Source organism: Solanum stenotomum, chromosome 8 (assembly GCF_019186545.1).
Source record: "Solanum stenotomum isolate F172 chromosome 8, ASM1918654v1, whole genome shotgun sequence".
Taxonomy (NCBI): domain Eukaryota; kingdom Viridiplantae; phylum Streptophyta; class Magnoliopsida; order Solanales; family Solanaceae; genus Solanum; species Solanum stenotomum.
In genome coordinates this window covers 12796875-12823726 of record NC_064289.1, presented here as the reverse complement: position 1 = coordinate 12823726, position 26852 = coordinate 12796875, and the positions used below count along the sequence as shown (strand labels likewise).

Here is a 26852-nt window from a genome sequence, read left to right as displayed (position 1 = left end):
TTTACTTTGTTTTAAGACTTAAGTTTTGAGTTCAGTAAAGAGTAAAGCTTGAAGTTCATTTCTTCCAAAGTATATGGGGACTATGTATTCCCAAAGGGTCTAAAATGTTTTCACATTTAAACAAGAAAGGAAACCTCGATTTCCAAAGAGCCTTCTGGCTAGTTTTCATAAAAGAGTAAATGCTTTCATAATTAAGCAAGAGGGGAAACTTTGATTTCCAAGATAGCCTTTGAGCTAAGTTTTTGAGCAATTATCTCAAATCACAAAAAGAAATATGTTTTTAAACATAAAGAGCTAGCTAGTATCATATTTTGGAAGTAGTATTGAGCACCGATATGGGGAGCGTTCAGAGAACCCACAGCTCCCATAAACCATGTAGTCATCATGGGTAGAAAAGGGTCATACTTTTTAGATGAATCCTTTAATGTGTTTTTAGCATATACTAGTGGATCCACTTAGTGAGTTAGGTCATATACCCCCGGCAAGGTATAGGATGATTCTTGGCAGTGTGAGGTTAAGTGTTGTATCATCACTATAGCTCTTAAGTGATGGTTGTCAGTTAGAGAAACTCCCACAGAAGTATTTTGTATTTTTAAATACATCAGTTTATTTGTATTTTTACATACATCTCAGAATTATATGTATCTTTCCATACACACAGAGTTGACATCGTGTTTTAAACAGTTTTTCTTTATATTGCACTTGTTTTTAAACTGCTTTATATTGAAATGAGTTCAGTTATGTTGAGTTGAGTTAAGTTGAGTTGAGCCAGGTAAGTTCTTCAGTTCCTTTCAGATTCTTTTCAAGCCTATGTTGTGTTTAGCTTCCCAACTTGCATACTCATACATTCAATGTATTGATTCCAGTTGGCCTGCATCTTATTATGATGCAGACGTAGGTAACCAGGATTAACATCCAGCGCATCGTTGATCCAGTTGAGCTTCAAAGTTGTTGGTGAGGCTCCTTGCATTCCGGAGGATCCTTCTTTTTATTACTTTATCATTTTAGTTCATTAGGATGTCGTGGGCCTATCCCGACATCCATCTCAGTTGTTTTAGAGACTTCATAGATAGTAAGTCAGATGTTAGTTCATTCATCATCATTTTGTTATTGACTTATGTTCAGATTTGAGTTGCCATTTTGGCTAAGTTAAATGCTTATTTTCAAAACATTATGAGTTCAGTTTGAGACAGTTAAGTTGTTTAGCATTTGAATTCCTTTCTTATTGCATATAGTCTTCCGCTGAGTAAGTAAGCTAGGCCAAGGGTTCGCTTGGGGTCAGCAAAGGTTCTCGAGTGCCGGCCACGTCCACGTTGTAACGGGGAGTGACACTAAGATCGATTTTGAGAGGTCTACTCACCCGAATTCAATTCTATAAAATCGTACAGATTCCTTAACGACTTATCTAACCACTCATGTAATCAAAATCATAAATAAGTCACCCGATTGTTACCATATTTCCCTACACCTTAACGACTCTAATTTCGTCCAAAAAGTTACTACTCAAAAGTTTTCTAGCCCCAATTCTTTCTCCATTGGCTTTTCCCCAACGACGGAATCAGGTCATTACAGACATAAGAATTTCATGCTATATTTTGTGAATAGTTATATTCTTATTGTCTATGCCTAACAATATCTGGTATAAATATATCTTTTTTAAAGATCATAATACATTCCATTTTAACTATGAGCTACTGTCTCCATTTCAATTTGTTTATCCTCTTCTAACCGATACGATATTTAAGAAAGTAGATAAAAAAAAATTAATCTTGTGATTTTAGATTAAAGATATTCAAATATACTTAATGTTGTGGTTTTTTTTATTCAAGATTAAGTACATTTGAATAGCTTTAATCTCAGACCACAAGATTCAAAAAAAATCTTTACTTTTTTAAATTTCGTATCAGTTAAAATAGGATAAACAAGTTGAAATTGAGGGAGTAACCCATAGTTAAAGTAGAATGCATTATGATCTTAAAAGAATATTTATACTAGATATTGTTGAGTTCGGAGCCAAAAGTACAAAAAAATTGAGTGAAATTTCCAAAAGGACAAAAAAAATAAGGTTGAAACCAAAAGGGAAACATTTAAACGGGAGGGTGACGCCGTGAAATTTTATTATGGAGGAAGGTGCAGTCTCTCATCCACCTTATAAGCCGCATGCAAGGCGACATGGTACTTGTAAGTCGCGGGCTTGCTTGCGCCTTGTAAGGCGCATGGGAGCCTACGTCTTACTTAGGGGTGTGCAAAATCTGAACCGGTCAATAAACCGAACCGAAAAAATGTATTGGGTTTTTAATGGATTTATAAAAAAAAGTTATTGGGTTATTCGTACGATATCGATTTTTACTATTGGGTAAACCGATAACCCAATAACAGAAGAAAAAAAAAACTTGATTTTAATAAGAAAAGAGAAAAAAAATTGCAATTACATTACAATTTGAGGTTTTTTTGTTTGAAGTTAAAATTGGGTTGTGTAAAATTTATTCGGGTGGGCAAATTATTTCCAAAAGTACAAGGGTTTATTTGACCATTTTCCGTATTTTTAAACCTTTTCAAATAGTTTAGGATAATTTTAGCTCTTTTCTATTTTTAAATTAATAAATAAACAAAGACAAGATTTATTCTCTACTTTGTCCTTGTCTATGCCTAACAATATCTGGTATAAATATATATTTTTTAAAGATCATAATGCATTCCACTTTAACTATGAGCTACTATCTCCAATTCAATTTGTTTATCCTCTTCTAACCGATACGATATTTAAGAAAGTATATTTTAAAAAAATCTTGTGGTTTTAGATTAAAAATATTCAAATGTACTTAATCTTGTGGTTTTTTTTATTCAAGATTAAGTACATTTGAATAGCTTTAATCTCAGACCACAAGATTCAAAAAAAATCTTTATTTTCTTAAATTTCGTATCAATTAAAATAGGATAAAACAGTTGAAATGGAGGGAGTAACCCATAGTTAAAGTAAAATGCATTATGATCTTTAAAAAATATTTATACCAGATATAGTTGAGTTCGGAGCCAAAAACGCAAAAGAAATTGAATGAAGTTTCCAAAAGGACAAAAACAAATAAGGTTGAAACCAAAAGGGAAACATTTAGACGAGAGGGTGACGCCGTGAAATATTTTTATGGAGGAAGGTGCAGTCTCTCATGCGCCTTACAAGCCGCAAGGCGACATGGTACTTGTAAGTCGCGGGTTTGCTTGCGCCTTGTAAGGCGCATGGGAGCCTACGTCTTACTTAGGGGTGTGCAAAAACCGAACCGATCAATAAACCGAACTGGGAAAATGTTATTGGGTTATTGGGTTTTTAATGGGTTTTTAAAAAAAGTTATTGGGTTATTGGTACGATATCGGTTTTTACTATTGGGTTATTGGGTAAACCGATAACTCAATAATACGGCAACAATTTACTATTTTACCCTTCCTAAATATTAGATATTAATAATTTAATATATAACTAGACACTATAACTATGTCAAATTATTAGTACTCTATCCACTTCACACTAGGCCCCCTTTCTAGTTTTTACTGTTTACTCAAAATCTAAAGACTAAAGTAAGGGTTTGCAATTGTAGCTATTTGATTTTTAGTTTTAGTCTTGTTGGACTATTTGATTTTAGTTTTAGTTTGTAATTGTAGGTTGTAGCTTTTGCAAGTTTGTAAAGGTCTGTAATTTGATTAATATAAGAAATTTCATACTATATTTTGGCGGTGACATGTAATTATAACCTTCGTACTATATTTTCTCTTATTGATGCAATTTCTCATTATCTTTCTTGTTTCACTATATCAAAGCATTTAGAGCAGTGAGAAGTCATATAATACTTTAAGAACATTTTCTTATTGGGTAAACCGAAAACCGAACCGATAACGATCAAAAACCAATAAACCGAAAATCGATAAAAAATATCTTATTGGTTTGTTATTGGGTTAGCACATTTAATTTAAAAACCGATGAACCAAACCGATAATACATAAAATCGAACCGAACCGACCGATGCACACCCTAGCCTTGCTCCTTACCATTAAAAAAAAAATAAAGTTTAGTCACTCTAGAAAAAAATGTTTAGTCACTGGGAAAAAAAATCATTTAGTCTTTAGTGGTGTTTATGGTGGCAAAATTGAATCCGTCAAAATATGTCACATAAATTGAGAAGTCTCGCAAGAACTACTTCGACGAGTGATAGAATCATTCAAAGCAAACTAAGTAGTCGAACAAATGAGAGGTTGGGGAATTTCATTCTCACCTTACTAGTAGATTTTGACTTTAAAAAAGAAAATCATGACAATTAAAAGTGGATGGAGGGAGTACTTTAATATGTTAATTTTGTAAATATACACATAATCCTATAAATTTAATTTTTGATATACGTATGAATTCATCGAAATACGATTACAAATTCCCCATTTATACAATTGATACCTCAATACTATTATAAAGTAAATTCATACATTATGACATTACTTTATATTTCTTAATTATTTCTACTCTTTAAACTTAAAATTGTTGATAATAGTAGTAATATTACTTATCAATAAGCTTCAAAGTCTCTCAATTGAATAATTTTCACACCACTAAAGACTAAACATTTTTTTTCCAATGACTAAACGTTTTTTTCTACGGTGACTAAACTTTTTTTTATGGTAAGGAGTAAGGAACAGGCTCCCATGCGCCCACAAGGCACAAGCAGACTTGCGACTTACCAAGTATTATGTCACCTTGCGCCTTGTAAGGCGCATTGGAACATCTTCTTCCATAAAATTTCACGACGTCACCCTCCGTCTAAATATTGCCCTTTGATTTCAGCCTTATTTTTTATTGCCCTTTTGGAAATTTCACTCAATTATTTTTGCCCTAGATATTGTTAGGCATAGACAAGGACAAAGTAGAGAATAAATCTTGTCTTCTGTTTATTTATTAATTTAAAGCACAACAATAAATGCCAAAATTCCATTCAATTATTTCAAGATTTTCTTTCAATTTTCATATTAACCTATATCCTTCAAGTTGTCTTATTTGTTGTCATTGTCTTTCTGCTTCTATAGTCCAATTAGCTTAAGCCCTTCACTTCATACTTCATATATATATATGTTCACTTCTACATTCATTTTTTCAAGACATAGGCAAAAAAACACTTTTAATTTTCTTAATCTATCATCGAAAAAAATATGGAAGTTATGGTTCCCTACCTATTAGCTCTACTACTCCTCCCTCTCACTTTAATCTTCATCCTCCGTAAACGCGATTCGAGTAGTAAAACCCTTCCACCAGGAACTTCTGGATGGCCATTGTTAGGAGAAAACATGGAGTTTGCTCTTTTAGGCCCTCAGAAATTCATCAAAGATAGGATGGAGAAGTACTCACCCGAAGTGTTTCAAACATCAATCATGGGAGAGAAAATGGCATTCTTTTGTGGTGCACAAGGGAACAAGTTCTTGTTCTCAAGTGAGAACAAACTTCTCACCTCATGGTGGCCACAATCGATGAAAAAGGCGTTGCTTTTCCCTGAGTTCGTGGAGAGTTCATTGAAAGAAGTATCGGCTTTAAAACGTAGTTTTCTTCATGACATTCTTAAGCCTGAGGCTCTAAAACAATACATTCCACTTATGGATGCTATGGCTCGCGAACATTTAGATGAAAATTGGGATTCTAATAGAGTAGTCAAAGCTTTCCCTTTATCGAAAAAGTACACATTTGATTTAGCATGTCGATTGTTCATGAGTCTCGTTGATCCTGAAGAAATAAAGAGATTGGCTGATCCTTTCACTCTTGTTACTAATGGGATGTTCTCAATGCCTATTGATTTACCCGGAACAGCTTATAATCGCGCTATCAAAGGGGGGAAAATGGTGAGGGATGAACTTATGAGGATCATTACACAGAGGAGAAAGGAATTAACAGAGAGTCAAGAGACAGCAGGCAGAGACTTGTTGTCGAAAATGCTACTTGTTACTGATGAAGACGGACAACTCATGAGTGAAATGGAGATTTCCAACAATATAATAGGAATGCTAGTAGCAAGCTTTGAGACTACTAGTAGTGCAGTCACGAGTGTACTAAAGTACCTCGCTGAACTTCCCCACGTTTATGATGAAGTTTACAGAGGTAACCATGCTTAAAATTCAAAAAAATCCAAATGCTATATGCGTATTTATAATGATTAAAATCCAAAATGACAGAGCAAATGGCAATTGCAAAGTCAAAAGGAGCAGAGGATTTGCTAACATGGGAGGACATTGAGAAGATGAAGTATTCATGGAATGCAGCTCGCGAATCACTGAGACTAACTCCACCAGCTCAAGGATCGTTTAGGGAAACAATCACTGATTTTACATATGCAGGTTTCACAATTCCAAAAGGGTGGAAGGTACTAATTTCATCCTACTACATATACCTAGCTTCATTTATGCCTCGTTGTACGAAATTAATATGTCATTGTATTCTCTACAGACATTTTGGTCAGTTCATTCGACACATAAGAATCCAAAGTACTTCTCTGATCCAGAAAAGTTCGATCCTTCAAGGTTTGAAGGAAGTGGTCCTGCACCTTTTACATTTGTACCATTCGGAGGAGGACCGCGTATGTGCCCTGGAAAAGAGTATGCTAGATTGGAAGTACTAGTGTTTATGCACAATGTAGTGAAAAGATTTAAGCTTGAAAAGGACATTCCTGATGAGAAGATTGTGTTCCATGCTTCTCCTGTTCCAGTTTATGGCCTTCCTGTTCGCCTTCTGCCTCATGGAAATTAACTTGAAAATACTGTTGTTGTTTCATTTGGTTTGAGAAATATTAAGATTTGGTAATCATCATCTAATATAAACCTGAAATAATTGTAATGTAGTATGTCAATAAGTTATATTATCAATTTATGGAAATACAGTATCTGTTATACTATTCAATTAGTTTGTGTTTACTAGTAATTCTGTTTCTAGTGTATTTAGTGGTGAAATTATACCTCTGATTTTCAGAGTGACAGGTAAATAACAAGGGAAAGTTACATAAATCTCACTAGTTTAGGAGCTATAATTACTTAGATCTCAATCTAGTTTGAAATATTACGTATCTTACAAGATTTTGGTGCGTCCAGATACTTCCAAATACGTCCAAAAACATGCATCTTGGAATATATGGGTCAAAATTAGGTGTAACTCGCGCTAGATACATTGTATCTAAGTGGATGCGCATGCATCTGAGATACATAACAAATCTCGGTTGCCTCCCTTGCCTTTCTTCCAAATCGCTCGTCACTCTCCTATGTATCTGGTATCCTAGATACATGTGAATCACATCAAATATATGTATTTTCGTGTATCTAGTGTGATTCGCATGTATCTATAATACATAACAAATCTCACCCTCCTCTCCCCTAGCAAAAATACATGTATCTACGTGTATCTTCCTCAATATATGGTAGGAAACTCTTACTTAATGGTAAGATACATAATATTTTAGAAGTATAGATAATAATAATAGTATATATGGTAGTGAAGTATGTCTAATTATGTAATTTTTCCAAATAATTAAGCACATAACATTTAGCTATAGAAATGTGTCCATCAAATAATTAAGACGTCAAATAACATGCTTTTTAGTTGGATTAAGATCACATTTGGGCCTCTTATGCTAGTTCTGGATTCGCCAAAGTAGCCCATGCCTTCTTTCTTTTTTAGCCCAAAACACAGTGATATTATTATGAGAAAATTTCAGGAATAACAAATATAATAGACATAATAAGACTCTATAACTATAATTTCGATAATTGTGTTCCATAACTACTATAGTTTCTTTTACTATGGAGGCTTGGTTTTTATATTTCTGTCAATTTGTTTATTTCGCTTGCGAATATAGTAATAAGGTAAGTATGTACAAATTTTGTATTTGTACATTCAGAAATTTTTCAGAACTCCGTTTGTATATTTCGCTTGCCAATATATAAACAGGGTAACTTATTATGAGTTATTTATATATCGTATACAAATAGCTAGGGTAAGCATGTACAAAATTCTGGATTTATACGATCATGAACCATTATACGAATTTCGAATTATTACAAATCAGGCGAATAGCAAGAATTAGAGAAACTGTAGCCACAAATTACAATTTTCTTAAACTGTCGTTAGTACCCGATATAGGCTAAATGTTTGTTATTTTGCATAATTTTCCCATTTATTTATATTTATAGAAGATAAGCACTCTCTCAATAGAAATGATTACAAATACCTGACATACACGTATAACATATATGCAATATATATTTTTAGGTGTTGATTTCCCCATAAAATATACAATTTACATATCCTTAATTCCTATAAAGTTGGTATGCACATACCGTTTGAAAACATATACATTGAATCCAGTTGATCATAACTCATACAGTGGATATATATCTTTACATACATTCAGTTCCTTCTTTGAAAACACGTACATATTCAAATATTTGTATGACAAAGAGACCCCTAATTAAAAGAATAATACTCAAGAAGAAAGATTTTAATTTATTCTAACCAAAAAAAGAGCTTCTTTGATCAGTAGATATACATAATAACATCAATTCACAGTTAACATCATAAAACAAGTTAAATGAAAGATGAACAATTGAATTCTAATAATAAGGCCACATATGCCTTGCAGCAGCCTTTTTCCTTCCACATTTTTTTCCTTGAAATTCTTTACTAGAAACCAAAAAAAAAAAATCTAATATTCATCATAAGATTTTCATAATATATACTTTCTTCTTCTTGGAAACTATAAATCTGGGAAGCACTCAAGCAAATGGCTTATATGAGAAGGTGGCTCAATCAATGTGTCAAAGTTCTTCCAATCACCATAAAATTGGTTATTATTAATCCCATTATTATGCTTCTCTTCATCGCCACGATCATCTTCATTGTTGTAATTGACTGTGTAACTCTGTTCACCAAGGCTTATATTATCTCTCGTACAAAAACTTGTTGAAATGGTAGGGCTATCAAGTTGTGGGAGGTCATGAACTAGTACTTGATTCTCAAAGAAATTTTGGGTTGATGAATTATTAATGATCATATTTTGATAATCATGATGATCATGAGATGGATTAAATGTGAATTGAGGGAAATTTGTTGTTTGGTTGAATGCATTAATATTATTGAGAGGTTGATGATGTTGCATTGGAATAGTTGTGATTTCTGATAATGATGAATTAGGTCTATAATTCGTGGTGTTTGCTCCTCTAATATAATAAGCATTTTGCCATGCATCCAAATTTGGTTGCTTGTTTGGACTTGGCTTCTTGAATGCCCTGCATACCACCCATCCTTCTTCCTGCATAATCAAATTACAATTAAGTTTTAACTTTTTATACATTCATATTGTAATAGAAATTATATATTTACCAGCAGAGACGAAGCCAGAATTTGAAGCCTATGAGTTCAGAATCAATCCAATCATTTTAAATCAATAATTAGTACATGTTTAGATCAAAATCATTGATTTTGGTCGAACATGTACCTTGATCTCTAGCTACAATTTTGATATCATGTTGCCTAAAGATAAGTACTATAGCTAGTAGTTTTTCATAATAAGTGAAATTAATAACCTGAAAATAGTGAAATTCGATGTGCTATAACATGTAAATTGTACACTTAACAGTGTGAAATTTTTTTACATTGCAAGTTTACGCAAGTAAAACTCATTTCAATTGTGATTAGCTAGCTAATTAAAGGGGTGGAGTAGTAATAATACTAAGTTAGTTTTGTTTGATTTTTCCTAAGTTAAGAATCCACTAGTGGAGTTATCTACTTGTTTAATTCCCACTACAATTGACTTCTTCTTGTCCTTTTTTAATTAATTCGAAAAGTATGGTAAAGTTACATAATTGCAATTTGCATCACTTCTTTCATTGCACTCAAAGACATGAATGAACCTTTAAAGAAAAAGTGGGCACTAAGCACTTCATTGTGTAAACAATAATTAGTAGAACTTAAACTCTTTATAAACAATATTTAAGTTATATAAACAATTAGTATCTATAACTTTTTTCCACAAAACTAGTGTTGTTTAACCTATTAGCTTGTTATTATTTTTTATTAAGTTACCAATTAACATTCATTATAATTTTTAAAGATTTATCCGTTTATATATTTTATAAATCTCAATTGATTGTGTAGATATTATTTAAAACATTGATACATATACATTTTCACGAAATACACAAAAAGGTTTCATATTCAAATTCCAGCAAAGATCGTAAAAATAATAATTATTAGTTCATTTTTTCTTATCTATATATCTTGTTTTTGATGGATGGAGCTATCTGATATCTATACTGATGGAAGATAGTGAGTATTACATAAATTAGTCGAGGTATACACAAACTGACCTGAGGAGGAGCATGTTCAGAGGATTGGAGCCTGTATTCATGCATTATCCAATCAGATTTTCTTCCATTAGGAGCTCTTCCTTTATAGAAAACTAAGGTTTTCCTCATCCCTATTATTTTCTCTTTTGATAAAACAGCTTTGTCTCTTCCTGTTGCCTTCCAAAATCCAGCTGTTGTGGCTCTATTTGTTCTTGTTCCTGTTGGATATTTCCTATCCTTGTGGCTGAAAAAATACCACTCATTTTGTTCTTCATATCCAAGTTTACATCTATCTGTACAAAGGAACAATTTTTTTAAAAAAAAAAAAAAACTTGTTAGAAATCATGGTAAAGAATAAGTTTTGTTGTTTGGACTTTTCAAAAATATTAATGTGTGTGTTTTGGATATTCCGCATTTTTATAGTGTCTGACATGAGTGCAACAACATTTTTAAAGAGTCTGAACGATATAGGTTGATTGTACCTTGGATGTCCCATGGCTCAATTCTATAAAGATCAATATCAGTGATGACATCAAGATCAATCTTGAGGGAATTAATCTTTCTCTTGAGATAATATCCAACAAGTTCTTCTTCTGTTGGATGAAATCTAAAACCTGGAGGTACACATGAATCCATCTCCATTCTTGATTTTCTTGATCAACTTTATATTAATTCTAAACACAATTATAAATAAAAGAGTTAATAAGAAGACTGGAGAAAAAATGTGAGTACTTGTAGCTACTACAAATTATGTTGGATAATATTTTCTTCTGCTGGCTCCTTTATATCAAAAAGTAACTTTTATACAAATAATAATAATAAAAAAAGACTAAATCCTCTCATCAATAGTGTGAAGCTGAATATATTGCAATTTGCACAAAAGAGTGAATGTTACACTCTCTTGTCTTCTTGATTTCTAATCATTCATATCCATTCGTGAGCACAAGTCTCATCATCAAGAGACATAGTGGGGTTAAGGACGTTATATATATATATATATATATATATATATATATATATATATATATATATATATATATATATAAAAANTAAAATAACATATCCAGTATAATTTCACAAGTGAAATCTAGGAAGGGTATGATGTACGCAAATCTTACACTATAATTTAAATACTCCTATCGTTTCAAAAAGAATGGTCTAGTTTGAGTTGGAATGGAGTTTAAGAAAAGAAAGGACTTTTTAATCTTGTGGTTCTAAATTAAAGTTATGTCAAATGTACCAAAATGTTATGAATCATTCTTTTTGAAACAGACTAAAAAGAAAATTGGGTCATTCTTTTTGAAACATGAGTATTTTTCTTCCTTAAATTTTTTGTTGGTAATTTCCAATAAGTGCATATATACCAATATATAGTGATATATACCTAAACAAGAAAACGTGAGAATCCACAAGAAATAATGATCAATAAGCCAATGGCCTAATTAGTTGCATGTATAGTATTATTGTAGTTTGTATGATCATTTATTAACTAGGCAACAGGAAAACAGCCGAAAACGTTGACTTTGTGTTAAATAATTTACATTCCAAGATAAATATATGTATAAGAAAAAAATATGAAATGATTTCTTTGAGTGCAGTCCACTCAATAACACATGATCCCTTCAGAAAATAAAACTTTTTTAATTTCACACACCCAACCTTATGCATACCACTTTTCACTTCATAACCTTGGAGTTATAACATTCAAGAAAAAAATCAATCAATTGCCTTTTTTTTCAAACCCCTAATAAAAAAAAAACGAAATTTGATAGAGATGTGAATTCAGAATTTGAAGTTTATAAATTTTATGGTTTATATAATACATACATATTCAATAGAATTTGCAATAATATTCGAGATTTGTATCAAAATTATTGAGTTATACTGATTCATACTTTCCATACTAGGTCCGCTCCGATTCTATCATTACTAGCTAACACATGAAATACATATATCCATATAATTGAGTTCATGTGCATCAAGAAAAGAACTAAAGATCAAAGAGAGAGATGATATTTACTAACCAGAAATATAACCCTTTTAGCAGTTTGCTATAGCTGATCAGAAACAGAAAAAGTATGGGAGAAAATTAAATTTAATTCTTGAAAGAGTGAGTGAAATGAAGTTTGGGGAATAGGAGAAAATATTAAAGGAGAGGACTCTATTAGAAATGAGTTGATAAATGAGGTGTTGGTTGAAATGTTGTTGTTGAGAAAGATATACAAATATATAGAGAGAGACTCTAGCTAACTAGTAGTATGTGATAAGCAGGTACACACAAAAAAATAATATGGAATTTATGATTGTGACAGAATGTTTTCAACATAATTTGGTCATAAAGGAAAAATAAAAACTTATTTAAAGTTATATGCATCTCTTTGTTAAAAAATATTTACACAATCAATTTACTTAGATACAAATTATAATATTTTATTTTATATAACAACAACAATGTAACATCGAGTACTCAGTGTCCCAGAAGTGAGGTTTGTAAAGAATGTATGCAGTCTTAATTATTTTTACTTGTAAAGGTAGAGAGTTGATTGTTTCAGATGGATTCTAAGCTTACGTAGAGCACAATAAAATCAGTATGAAAAGAAAATACAATGAAGAAGAAGTCGAATTGAAAATAATAGAAAAAAGATCGAACAATAGTAACAACATTTAATATGATAATGGGAGCTAACAACGGAAGCAGCACGTAATACTCTCTCCATTTCAATTTTGATGTCTTGTTTTGACTTGAGAGGAAATTTAAGAAAGTAAAAAAAAAAGTCTTTTAAATCTTACGGTATTAAAATTAAAGATGTGTAGAATATAAATTTTATGGTCTTCTGGAAAAATTGAAATTAAAAAGTTGTTGAAACAAAGGGAGTAATAAAATTAAAGACTAATTAAGATAGTAGGAGAATAATAATACTGATAAGAGAAACAAGACAACGCTCGACTACCTATTAACTTTGTACCCTAATTATTGACATTTATATCCTCCTATCTAGAATCATGTACTCAATAAACTGCAAATATGTCAAAGTATGTCTGTCTAATCACTTTCTCCAACACTTTTTCAGCCTATCTCTATCTCTCGTTATTCCACAATATCACGTTTAATCACCTCTCCCTAATTTAGATAAAAAGTGATATGATTAACATATTGTAATAGATTACAAATTTTAATTGTTTAAAAAAACTAACAAGGTATATAAGTTATATTTTTTTGAAGTATGAGCTTAAATTGTGTGAATTTGTTACGAGGGGGGGTGGGGTAGTGGGGGTTATTGTTTGTTGATGATTACGCGTGGGGTTGGCAGATTAGATGAAAGGGTTTATTTGGACGGCGTGACAAAAAAAATTCACGCCACCGTTATATTATGCTCTAAGATTTTCGACCATATATATATATTACTAATATTTCCACTTTATATTTTGAGAACTAATTTTCTCTTTTCGTATTAACACGGATTCAGTATATATTATTATTATTATTATTATTTTACTAATTTATGCAATTTAGAAAATCCTACACATATATTGAAGTACCAATCACTAGGCTATAACCAGCTATTCACGAAAAAAAAAATATTAGAACCATGAAACAAACAACTGAAGCAACTTCTTAAATAAGGGAATATATAGCTCATTTCTTTAATGAAATATATTTAACTTTAATTGAGATTAATGTAAAGGATATTATTTCCTTAATGAACTTACTTGATATGGAACTAAATTAATCAAATGGTGAGCTAATTCTAAATATTAAGTAATTAAATTTTAAAATGAATTCCTCCCATCCAAAATATATACTTTATATCACGTTTAGTTTCTCAAAAGTCAAAATCATTTAAACTTAGATTAATATTTTAAAGAATACTTCACTATATTGATATGAGAAGAATTATAATGTACTTAAAAAAGTACTTTTCATGTAGTTTTAAATATTTTAATTTAATTTTAAAATATTAAATTAATATAATTTTTAAAATTAATTAAGCTAGCTCTCGAAGAGTAAAACATGAAAATTATTTTGTGACGGTAAACAATCCCAGGTTTTGTGGTCTGTTTGGTGCGCCGCCCTTGGACAATTGGCACACCTGGAATCCACGTGGATGTCCATGCTGTCAACTCATGAAACTAATTAATCATGTAAGTTAAAATCATTACAATTTGTAATTAATGGTTGATATTAATTTGTAGCCCATGATTTTATTTATATTTTCAACACTGATTTCTTTTTAGAAGTCAGCCTCTCTTAATATATAGGAAAATTCCTCAGTAATATTTTATCTCGATATATCAATCGAAATATCTAGTAATCTTAACTTAATTGAGCCTTATATATATATATATGTTAAAAATTATATTAAACAAATATAAATAATACATTCGAATTCAATAAACTAAATAGGTTGTCATGAAATTTAAATTCGAACTCATAATTCAAATCATAGATCGATGATGTAATTATTCAAAGATAAATCTCTCCAACGCTCTTAATTAAGTGTTTAAGCAACAAGCAAGCTCCATGAAATTACACGTTTGCTTACTAGTATAATAATAATAATAAATTCATCTTCCAAGACAAAAAAAATGACATATAAGAGTGAGAAAACACAGAAACAAGAGTCACTTTTTTACTTATTTTATTTTTCAAGATTTAAGTTTGTGGTTGACACATATTTATCAATTAAAAAGTTAGTTTTTCACTTTTTCTAATCCTATTTTCACGGGTACCCTTTAGTTCGTAGGCCTTGAGTACAGTAAAAGAGAAGATCTCAAAAAATGGCATTTTTTAAGAAATAATAAAATAAGATCAATTGAATTTTAGGCCATAAAAATAAAAAATCAAGAATGATTAATTAGAAGGAAAAAAAATTGTAAGCCAAGCATGGAATGCAATACAAAATCTAAGGAAACATATTACTATATCTTCTAGATGCACTCTTGCCTTCTGTACAAGGCTATTACTAGTGGAGGAGGATTTATGCTTAGGTCTTCTATTTTTATTCTATTTTAATTGTAATCCGTGGATCATTTTATTTGTTACCTTCCATCAGTACAGAGTTTATGATAACTCTATTCATCAAGTAAAGGCGTATTTGAAATTTCTCGAGAGGATGAAGAGTGCACTATTATAAAAATGTGGATCTAAAATATAAATTTAATCAATTTCTGATAACTCTATTTCACCAGTCAGAAGCATATTTAGGATTTCAAGAGGAAGATGAGTGCACTATATTACGAAAAGGTAGATCTAAGATATAAACTTGATCCTCCTATATTGTAAAAGGGAAGTGCAGATCTTTATCTTTTTGCAACACTCTTCTGACACTCGACCGGAGGTATGGATAACGAGACCCAGACTTAGACAGGTGAAAAAAAATCACCAAATATTACAGTAAAATATTGGAAAATTGCCCAACTGTATAAGCACTAAAGTGAGAAAATGACAAGGTGACGCTTTCTCCTAAACGTCTTAATCAACAATGGATAATATTATGGGTCGGTTAGCCACTTCTCCTTAATAATTAGCTTTCACTTCAATTAACTCTAACCTTGAAGAGATAAAAGAAAGAATTATAATTTACAAGCTCCATTCTATGGGAAATTTGTGAATTTCAAGTAATTATATTGATAGTTTCACTTTTACTTGTTATATTTTTTATTTTTTTTTATAAGTTGTAAGTTTTTTCTTATTAATATGATTTTAAGAAATATAATTTAAAATACTGATCAAAATTTATGTAATTTGACTCTCAGAAAATGAAACCAAACAAGTAAAAAACAAGAGAGAATAAATCATGAAACTATTCGTTGAATTTGGTGAAAGATGAATTCTGAATTTTTAGTGGATAATTTAATTTAACTACCTTAACTATATAAAAACATAAAAAATAAAAAGAAGGTTCCAATTGTATAGTATATTAATTTATTTATTTTTAAATTAGTATAGCTAAACCGAAAGAGACAAAAAGAATGGACCCAAGCCTCCTACCAATGGATGTTAAGTACTATCTGAGATTATCATTGCAATCTAATATCATCTACCGACCTCTCCACATCTTCTTCTTCTTTTACTTTTTATTTATTCGTATATTGAACCTCCGATTAATTTAGATTTACATCGTATAAAATTTTATTCTGAGAAAAAGCTTTTTATTAAAGATTTTTTTATTACAAAGCTTAAATTCAAGACATTTGATTAAGAGAGGTGTAATCCCATCTACTGTACATGTCTCTTTCTTTTATTTTTTTATTTAACATAATTATAATAGTATTTCTTTTCCAACAAACCACAAATCAACTACCTTAATTGTCTCTTACTTAGGTTTTGATTAATAAAACTATAAAAGTATGGTGGATTAATAACTATCATGTCATCTTGAAAAGGACACATAAATTAGTGGCAAAAATATAGAGTCACCATCATGGTCAGTATACATAACGACAGACAAATTAAATCTAATTAGAAACAACTCACAAATTATTTAAATAATTTTTCCTTTTCTTTTCGTTAATACTTTTATTCCATATATATAGAGGGAAAAATTATATGAATTATGATATCTTCACTTTTTACATTGAGAAACTTATGATTCGAACATACTTATGACAAAAAAAATATAGATATGAATTGCACTAATTAACCTAATTGATAGAAGTCAAATTCATCAGCCTGATCATAATGACCAATTATTTTTTTCATCTTAAATAATGACTAAATATTAAACCACTAGAAGACAATGGTTTAAGTTTTAATGTAGGCAAAAAAAATTATAATTTAAATTTTAAGCCACTTCATCATTGTTAATATGATCATTTGTAGGCCATTATTTAAATTTTACCTATTTTTTTTTTAAATGGCGTAAATATAAATCTTGGAACCATATACTGTCGATCTAACAAATAAATTTTTTAAGATCATGATCAAATATTTTGGCTTAAATTTTAAATTTGTCCAAAAAGGGTATTTAAACCGCGATATAAAAGATTCTGAGGGTTACATTTAGGCACAATACATTTAGCTTGTCTTTAGTCAACATCTATGCCTTCAAATTTTGGGCGTGTATAAGTATGTACTTAAACTTGTATAAAATTGAATAAGTAGATGCACACGTCCTATGTGACATAAAACACGTATAACCCAAATTGTCATATAGGACGCTACGTAAGACAAACGTGTCTATTTGTTCAATTTTATACAAATTTAAGTGTCTACTTATGCATACTCAAAGTTGAAGACAAAAGATTATTCCAACTAAAGCCAAGTTTAAAAGCACATTCATATATTATACCTTATATTTAAGTGGACAATAATGCATGGATTTCAACTTTGAAGAATGTAAGGCGAGACGATAATAATTTTGTGGAAAAGCTTCTAGAGCAAAGAGAGAAGGTTAAAAATAAAATAAAATTATTAGGAGAATGATTTCAAAATCAGAAATTAATAATATGTTTTATATTTCCTACCAAAAATAGACTAAATTTTAAATAGGAAAAAAAGACAGACTGGCCAAAAAAACATGTCCCACATAATTATGTTTAATTTTCCTGAAATTCATGGTAATGTTCAAACCTTAAAACGTAAATATCTAAACGTTGTCCCACAATAGATACTATTGGTTGAATATCTCCCTCACAATGTGGGCCTTTCTATTTATAGTTAATTTACTTGTTTAATTTCTTTAATAATCTACATTAATTTAATTTTAATGACCCTTTACTTGTTTGAAAGGTTGATAAGAAGGTGACACATTTTTTAGTCAAGTCGATGCGTCTAGTTTTGGCTAATTAACATTGATTACAAATAGACTAATCAAGGTCAATATTATTTACATTATAAAACATCACCTGAGGTATTAAGGAAACATGATATGTGAATTTGTCGATTTTAGAATGAATTGAATTAATAAATGTATTATTGTCCATTTTTATCTAATAAATACTTAGTCTGAGATGAATCGAGTGAAAATGAGTTAAATAATGTGTTGGAGCTCCGAGCAGCCCAACGCTTACCAATTTTAATTTTGATTTCTTATATATAATTTGTTTAATTATAAAATAAATCTGGCGTAAATAAATCTCTTTTTCAATATAGTTATATGTAACATATTAAAAAAATAAAGTAGTTACTAAAATATTTTAGAAAAAGGCCTCATGGTCAATTATATATAGTCCAACTTTTAGATGGATCGAACTTGAAGTAAAAATAAACTGCGTTAATAAAGAATGATTAAACCTATTAAACATGACAAATTAAGTGAATTATATTTTTACAGGTTAATTTTATCGATCTTAATTTATACAGTATATTCACAAATCACAATGACATGACTTGGTCGTAAAACCATTTGTCTTTTCTTAAAAGTTATAATTTTGATATCTAAAAAAGACAAGATGTGTGTTTTATACTTTTATTTCATGTGATTTTTTTTGTTTAATAAATGGCAAAAGAAGGCACAATCATTTATGTGAGCTACTCAAGTTGAAGTGTATTGGTGTGAACTCTTCTCCAGCCGCCAATTTCCAAAATAAAGTGAAAATGGTAATCAAATGCAGATACTATAATTATGGTTAATAATAACAAGATTTTCGAAACATTATTACTCTACTACTACCTTAATTATTTTTCGATTCTATTATCACAGAGTATTAGACTATTTACATGACTTTAGTTATCCTATTATTAGTTGCTGCTATATTTTTATTTTAAAATGACTTTTTCACTTTTATAATTTTTTTAAATACTTGATGTTGATATATTGTACGTGAGCTATGTTGATATATTGTATGTGAGCTGAAAATCTATTGAAAACAATCTTTATATTATTACAAGATATATAGGAATAAGATTACGTACACACCACTTTCTCTAAACAGGATTTTCGAAACATATTTGTGGGGCATTCTTGGATCCTAGTTTTTTTTATAAGGAGTACTGAGAATGCTAAAAAAAATACTTACTCACACATAATCTTATATAGTCAGATTTCTCACTAACAATACTCTTATAACAATATTTTATTATAATATCTAGTTTTTTAAAAAATCAATTTATATGCTCTTTATAGTAGTATTGATATAAACAACATCATTATTAGAATATATTTTTTATGATCCTATTGTCCAGGTCAATTTTTGTGCATTTCAACTAATTTCACGAAATATCTATCACCTCCCATCAGTAACAGATATCAAGTAACCTTGTCGAAAACTTGACTGTACCAAACAGGTAACTAACCCCTTTTCTCCAATTATAGCTAGTTTTATTTTTCTTGGGGTGGGGGATTGGTTTGGCCAATGATTGTTGTACAAGTAACAGTGTAAACTAAGCAAGTGGGGCGGTTGGTGGGCCTGTGGAGTTTTTTGCTGCCTTCCCCCACAAAACTAACCTAAATTTTCAACTCTTTCATCATGTATATGATGCCATACCAAATTACAAATCTAGCTAGCTACTACTATATATACATTTAAAATTAAAAATTTTTAAAAAAGACTATATATATACCCTACCTCCACAAAAGGAAATGAAAAGGATATTGAAAGGATTCAAGTTTATATTGAGTAAAAAAAAGTGATACTTTTTTTTGTTCCAATTTATGTGACACATTTTGAATTTCAAGATTCAAACAAATCTATTTTTTATCGTAAAATTTTCATATGTATTTTAAATATTTTGAATTATCAATTATTGTGACTTATAGTACTTTTTACGTAGTTTACAAATATGGGACAAAGGAGTGAGTATTTACAACTTATATATGGAGTCAATTAGAGTGACAAACATATTAGGTGAAGAGGTTTTGTGCTATGTTAGATTATAGTGAAACTAACTAAACGTAATTATAAGTTTTTAACTTAACATGAGAAAGATAACAATGATAAGTAACTTATTATCCAACCTTTTTGATAAAAAAAATGTCCAAATTTACCTCTTAATTTCTTATTATTATTTAAAATTACATTCAGTTTGAAGCTCTATTAGGAAATAGCACCTTTTTCTTACCGTAGAACTAAATAATTAGTAATATAGATTCAAAAAAAAAACTAATGGTGAAGAAAGTTGTTAGTTTCAAATAATCCGAAGCTAATTTAGACACTTTTCCAATTTATTTATAAAAAAAAACTAATCGAAGTTTTCAACCATATTTAAATTTTGATGGATAGAGTTATTCGATATTCGCGTTGATGAAAAATAGTTAGCAACCTATGAAATTAGATTAAGGCAAACTGAATTGAGTACCATGACTATTTTTTAAAAAAAAATACATAATACACAACTATGTTATTTGACTTGGCTTCAGCTCATATCCATGCCCTCCAACTTTGGGTGTACACAAGTATACACTTAAACTTGTTTAAAATTGAATAAATAGACAAACGCGTCCTATGTATCACTCCACGTAAGATGAATGTGTCTATTTGTTCAACTTTATACAAGCTTAAGAATATTAAAATGCGTAAATGTCAGTTGAGACCAAGTTAAAAATGTCGGATTATTATGTATCATTTAACACAAGTTGGAGCAAGACATGCATAATGTGATTGAAGTGGGGGGTGGGGGGGAGGCAACTAAACTTGAAAAAGACTTAACAAGGTCCTAGAGAAGGAGGGGACAAGATGGGGGGTGGGGGAGGTTATATTTTAAGTAGGGTTGAGGTTGACAAAGACATGTCTCCCCACATAAGCCATGTTCTCCTACTTTCATTTTACTAAAATAATATAACTCCTATATACAGTTTGATGATTACTTTCCAAGTCTAGTTCCATTTTGTCTCTTTCTTGTTCCTCTCATTTTTTATGTTTTTTGTTTGAGACAACTCAGGACATTTGTTGTTCTTATGAGGCTGTGATGTTTGGACCAGCAATAAAATACCATTCCCCATGCCATTTGTATATCATGTATCCTTTTCCATTTTTTTATTGGTACAATTTTCACTTTTCCAGTTATATACTTTCTACTTTTTCAATTCTTTTTCTTGTAGTTTAACTTTTTTTTTCTCTTTTTGTAATTATATGTTATTAGCTGTTGCTTGTGCTGAAAGCTGGAAGAAGGCATGTTATGATCATCTCAGACGAAAAGTACTATATATATATATGATTGATTAAAATTTGTTATTCAATTAGTTTTGTACTTTTCTATATGGTGTAGTAATATATAAGTTCCTAAATTAGAAGAAGATTTGGTATTCTTTTTATATTGAGAAAATGGTCTAAAACCCCCCCAACCTATACCCGAAATCTCAACTACACACTTCAACTTTACGGGTGTCCTATTACCCACTTGAACTTTATATTTCTCTATTTTCTACACACCTAAGTGCTGACCTTAACACATAGACCAAATAATTAGGCCTGCGCGATTCCACGCGCTGGGTCCCACTCCTCTTCAACTCCCATTTCTTGTTTTGTCCCCCATTTCCCTCCTAAAACGTAAAAGAACAAAAAAAATCCTCCTTTCTCATTTTCAATCCTTCTCCATTAGCAATGCATTTCTGGAGATCATCAAACAAATTTGCTATCATCAAACGATTTTGCTGTGTATTGTCGACTTCATTTCGTAGTCTATCAACTAATTTAGTAAAAGGTTAGTTCTTTATCCCTTATTTCAAGTTTGTGATTTATCCCCTAGGGTTTCTGTTGATTCGTGAAATTAAGAGCAACATTGTGTGAAATCTTATGTGTGGCTTACGATTATAGTGTTAGGTGTTCATTTACACCATATTATACCACATTTTTTATGAAATTAGGTTTTTCCCTTTCTCGTTTAAGTCGCGTAATTTTGTATTATGTTCGTCTTAATATTATGTTCATGGAGTGTTGTATTTATGTTCTTCTTAGTATTATGTTCATAGAGAAGCTGCTAGTCTGCTACTGTGTTGTATTTATGTTCATAGATTATGTTCATAGAGAAGCTAAGTACTATGTTGTATTCTGTTCGTTTGCTAATGTGTTGTATTCTGTTCGTTTTTAAGTACTATTCTATTTTTGGGACTTCCTCAAGTTAGAGTATGTCTATAATTACTATTCTATTTTTTTTTATTGCCTTTAGGTAAGAGATGAATAGGTTTACTGATTACTCTAAGGAGGTACCATGGTAGGGTGTTAGATTTAAGTAGTGGGGAACTAATATATAATGGTGGAAAAGTTACAAAATTTTGGATGTTGATGTAGATAAAATGTCATATTTTGAGTTGAAAGACTATATTAGAGAATTGGGATATAGTACAACTTGCACCTTTAGTATTAAAGCACCTAACAGTGGCATTTTGGTATATATTGATAATGATAAGGATATTTTAGACATGATGTGTTCCTTGGAAGATGGGGATGAAGTGGAGGTATTTGTTAGGCATTTGGTTGATGAGGCAATTGTGGGGCCCATGTTAATAGAAAATGGTAGTCATGTGAATATGGGAGAATCTGGTTCAGCTTTTAATACAAGGCCTAGTGAGAGTGAAAACTTTAACTTTGGGGTAGGTGAAGACCATTTAAACAGTGAGGACCCTGTTGCTACTTTTTCAACCTCACCTCCTTTCACTACCACACCTCCTTTCAATACTGCTACTGCAGATGGTGCTACTGATGATGATATAGATATTGGTCCTGCTAGACCTGATTTCTCAGAAGAAGAAGTAGAGGGTTCTGATTATTCAACTGAGGATAGTGTTAAGTCTGAAGCAGAATTAGCTGGAGATAATGATGAGGAAGAGTATGGTAGTGATGTACATGAAGAGGTTGGGGAGTTAAGGGCTGAAAAGAGAAGTTTTCAAAAGAGGAAAATAAGGGAAAGAGTAGTAGCTGACAATGAAGAGGTACCAATAGGTGAAGCTGGACCAGATCTAGGTTTTGATGAAACTGAAACAGGTAAAGTAAGTTATGAAGGAAGGCTAGGAGGTGATGAGCCTTACTTTGCAAGTTCTGATGAGGATAGTTTTGAGTTAGATGAAGATGAGTGTTGTAATGATGATGAACATGAATCTGATAGATCAAGAAGGGTAAAGTTGTCAAGAAAGAAGAGTTCAAAAACTCAAAAAATCATTTATGATCCTACTGCAAAGAAAGTTGTGTAGCAGTTAGGCATGGTGTTTAAAGATGTGAAAGAATTTAGACAAGCAGTAACTAAATATGCAGTTAGAAGGAGGGTTCAGGTGGAGAAGTAGGTGAGAAGCAAAGATGGTTGTCCATGACTTTTGTTTGGATGTCTTGACAAGACAACAAATAATTTCATGATAAAAACTTACAATCCAAAGCATACTTGCAACAAGACAACTAGAAATGTGCAATGCAAAGTTTTTATCTGAAGCATTCACAGAAAGAATAACTAAGCAACCAAACATAAGAGTCTTCAAGTTGCAGGAGATGATTAGGAAAAAGTTAAAACTTCATGTTGGCAAGACTACTGTGAGAAGAGCAAAAGCTAAAGTATTGAAAGATATAATGGGTGATCATGTTGTGGAATTTGGAAGAATACTTGACTACAAGGATGAATTGTTGAGGACCAATCTAGGGACCAGTTGTGTTGTAAAAGTTGGTGAACCTGATGCAGAAGGCAAGTCAATATTTCAGAATTTTTATATCTATTTTGATGCTTTAAAGAAGGCATGGATACATTGTAGGAAGTGCATAGGATTAGATGGTTGTTTCCTTAAAGGTGTTTGTAAATGTCAACTGTTAGTTGTTGTGGCCAAGGATGGTAACAATCAGATGCTGCCACTTGCTTGGGCAGTAGTTGAAAAGGAGAACAAACACACACGAACCACGTTTGTCAAGTGCATAAAGGATGATCTGGGACTTGGAGATGGTGAAGGTCTCACCATGATTACAGATATGCAAAAGGTATGTGAAGTTATTTTGTAATTTTTAATTTATACATGTAATTGTAACCTAATCATTATCTATTGCAGGGAATGTCTGTAGCAATTACAAATGTATTACCTAAGTGTGAACATAGAATGTGTGTTAGGCACATATTAGCTAACTAGGCTAAGGATTGGAGGGGTCTTCAAAGAAGCCAACAATTTTGGAAGATAGCTAAGAGTACATTTGAGTCTCAATTAAGGAACAATATAGAGAAGATGAAGTTGTTAGGTCCAGAAAAAATGATGGATAACTTAATCTACTACAACATTAATTTTTGGTGCAAAGTTTACTTTAATATTGAAGTAAAGTGTGACTCTGTAGATGACAACATGTCTGAGTGTTTTAATGCATGGATCTTGGCTGCTAGACACAAAACCATCATTACTATGCTTGAAGATATAGATGATGACAAGAATAGCCAAATTAAGGAAGTTCCCAAGTACTTGGAAGTGTAATTTCTCTCCAATGGCTCTGAAGGTTTTAGAGGAGAACATTAGTAGGTCTATGGACTGTACCATTGAGTTTAATTGAGCTACTGGATTTGAAGTGAAAGAAGGGCTTTGTCAACACAAAATGGATATTGCTAAGAGAACTTGTAATTGTAAGGTGTGACAGTTAAGGGGCATACCATGTGCACATGTTGTGGCTGCATTATACTTTAAGAAGTTCTCTATTTATGACTATATAGACAGTTGCTACAGTAAGGAAACTTACTTGAGGATTTATGCCAATGTTATTGAACCACTCACAAACATGGAGATGTGGCCAGTTTTTACAAACCCCACTATTGAGCCACCAGAAATCACAAACATGCTTGGTAGACCACTTAAAGCTAGAAGGAAAGAAACTGGAGAAACTAAGAAATCTGGGAAGCTTCCTAGGACTGGAGTTGCAATGACATGCAATATATGTCATGTCAGAGGCCATAACAAGAGATGATGTCCTCAAAGAGAAGGTGTTGAATCATCAACAAGAAAAAGTGCACCATCACCTACTGTATCAGTAAGGGCAGAACCAACAGGTTCAGGCAGGGGAAAAGGCAAACCAAAGGTAATGTTTGAACTTGTTTTACTTTTTTCTTAATTTATGACTTACTTTTTCTCTTATATGTATAGAAAACTCCATCAGCACCATCAGAAGGTGAGCCTCTACTAAAAAAGGGAAGAGGAAGATAAAAAAAACATCATCAGTAGCACCTAGTGCACCTCTCCTACCTAGTGCACCTCCCCTACCTACTGCACCTACTGATTTTCCTGCATCCTCTTCTGCTCCTACTACTTATCATGCATCATCTTCAATAGCTGGTACTACTAATAGAGGAAGAGGTAGGGGCAGGGGAAACACATCTCTAGAGAAAAGACCAAGAGTCATGGAAATGGGTGTGTTCCAAGCTGCAAATGGCTTCAAAGTCATGAATGTAAGTCTGTGATATATGTTATAAGCTTAAATATTGAATTATAATCCTAATTTTGTTTAATTAAACAGCTTAAATATTGATATAATCCTAATTTTACTATAGCCTGGCATGCCAAGTAGTAAGATCTACTCTACTGGACAAGCAAAAGTGACAAGATCATTTGATGTAACTGGTGACATTGGTTATACACCAAGTAATACTACTAAGCTGAAATGGAATGGTAAAGCAGCAATATCAACAAGCAAGCTTCATGAGCTTATAGAGAAGCAAAGAAAGAAGACAATGGGAGGTAGTTCAAGTCAAAATGACACTTCTTCACAGTCAAAGATGCCATGGAAATTGTAGTGATGTTGATGTATTTAAGCACTTTTAAGTTAGTCCATACATGTTGCATTAATGGCCTGCTATTTTGGATTTTGTTTGTTGGTAAATTTTGCCTTATGTGAGGGCTTTTGAATATGACATTATTTAGGTAAATTCTGCCTTATGTGAGGCCTTGTAAATATGACTTTATTTTGATAAATTCTGCCTTATGTGATGCCTTATGAATGAATGGTGATGTTGTGTTTTAAAATGGTTGTTGTGTTGTCTATCGAATTGTATTGGTTATTCAGGTGTGCTTACATATGTTGTGTTGGTTATGTGTTTTACAAATGGTGTTGTGTTGTCTATGTTGAAGTATGAATGGATGACTAGGTTGTTGGTTGTTGATGAAGTGTTGCATATTAATACAAGCTTCAATTGACATCATAGATACAAAATGGCACACATATATTGACAATTTTAATTAAACATAACAACAATACAAATCAAAGAGAAATCCAAATATGCAACACTTGAACTACTGGAGTACTGGTTGCTGATGAACATAGCAACAACACAAATCAAAATACACAAAAGTATCTTCCTATTGAACCTACACCATTTCAACCTTCTGTTGAGTCTCCTCTCCAATAACAAATTAGAGTTCCTCAAATTGTCAATATGAACCTGTCTAATACATAATTCTTGCTCCAATTCATTGATTTTGTTCACCAATCTTGGAAGGATAAAACTTGATCTTGGATCCACTTCTTCTTTGTCCCTCCATCGAAAAAATTTGCAATTTTTAGACTGAAAATGATCCAAAATAGTACATTAGCATCGTTCAAAATAAAGTGTAGCAAGATTACAAGAAAAACACATACACCATAGCATGGGCAAGACCAAAATCTTCTTCCCG

General features: G+C 31.3%; 2 protein-coding genes across 2 annotated transcripts; one reads left to right on the top strand and one right to left on the bottom strand.

The window, feature by feature from the left end:
* The first annotated feature begins 5156 nt into the window (after nt 1-5156).
* On the top strand, nt 5157-6852 carry LOC125872651 (beta-amyrin 6-beta-monooxygenase-like). The gene is made up of 3 exons (XM_049553414.1): nt 5157-6121; nt 6196-6383; nt 6467-6852. Exons 1-3 carry the CDS (start codon nt 5185-5187, stop codon nt 6764-6766), a joined length of 1425 nt encoding a protein of 474 aa, XP_049409371.1. The 5' UTR covers nt 5157-5184; the 3' UTR covers nt 6767-6852.
* A 1699-nt stretch (nt 6853-8551) lies between these two features.
* On the bottom strand, nt 8552-12532 carry LOC125872658 (NAC domain-containing protein 30-like). Its single transcript, XM_049553419.1, has 4 exons — nt 12378-12532; nt 10836-11027; nt 10375-10646; nt 8552-9317 (listed from the first exon to the last, which is right to left on the bottom strand). Exons 2-4 carry the CDS (start codon nt 10993-10995, stop codon nt 8763-8765), a joined length of 987 nt encoding a protein of 328 aa, XP_049409376.1. The 5' UTR covers nt 10996-11027; nt 12378-12532; the 3' UTR covers nt 8552-8762.
* Nucleotides 12533-26852: the final 14320 nt, after the last annotated feature.